Here is a 608-nt window from a genome sequence, read left to right as displayed (position 1 = left end):
TGATGGGCTCTGGCAGGAAGTGAGCTGGCTTACCAGAGGGTTGCTGGTATCAAATCCTAGATGCCATTGCCTGCCGTTGTGCCCGTGAGCAACCCCTTCACTACAACTGCTGTACAGGCGCCCAAGTGTGGCAGCACCCAATCCAACCTCTATATGTATGTCTGTCTTTGGGAGGGGTTAGGATGAAGTGGAAATATAATTTCGGTTGGACCTCTTGTACAATTGACAAATAAAGTGACATTAATCCAAATTGCCTCAAGAGACATATTCATCATCACTTACTGCTATTCGTGTTGAGATCTTCTGGTCTCCCGCTGAGGAGCTCTGGCATTTCTGTTCTCCATTAACTCTGCTGTAGTCTGGAGGTTGTTGGTTCGAAGCCGGTTCCCCTTGGTTTTCCTATTCCCGGGTCCCTGATGCACAATGTTCAGCAGGTGAAGAGTACTCTCGTGTTCCCGGTCAGAGTTCTCGGCCTGGCCTCGCTGGTACCGGTTCTCACAGGTGGAGTGATGCCTTCGACACAGTTCTATCCGCGCGCGTAACCGTTCCACTATGGCGCTGTGAAGCTGCGGGACGGCAGAACCCGGGAGGTCGCGAGCGGCCCCGCA

General features: G+C 52.6%; 1 protein-coding gene across 1 annotated transcript in view; it reads right to left on the bottom strand.

The window, feature by feature from the left end:
* The window catches only part of LOC127909049 (mastermind-like protein 2), a gene marked incomplete at both ends in the record, with an annotated part of 11903 nt that extends 11295 nt beyond the window's left edge, over positions 1 to 608 (bottom strand). The window contains one exon of the mRNA XM_052468917.1: positions 286 to 608. Coding sequence (XP_052324877.1) covers positions 286 to 608 — 323 coding nt within the window. The remainder of the gene's footprint in view (positions 1 to 285) is intronic.

This window comes from Oncorhynchus keta, chromosome 18 (assembly GCF_023373465.1).
Source record: "Oncorhynchus keta strain PuntledgeMale-10-30-2019 chromosome 18, Oket_V2, whole genome shotgun sequence".
Lineage (NCBI taxonomy): Eukaryota > Metazoa > Chordata > Actinopteri > Salmoniformes > Salmonidae > Oncorhynchus > Oncorhynchus keta.
The sequence above is the reverse complement of the archived record's forward strand: the minus strand, read 5'-3'. Positions and strand labels throughout refer to the sequence as shown.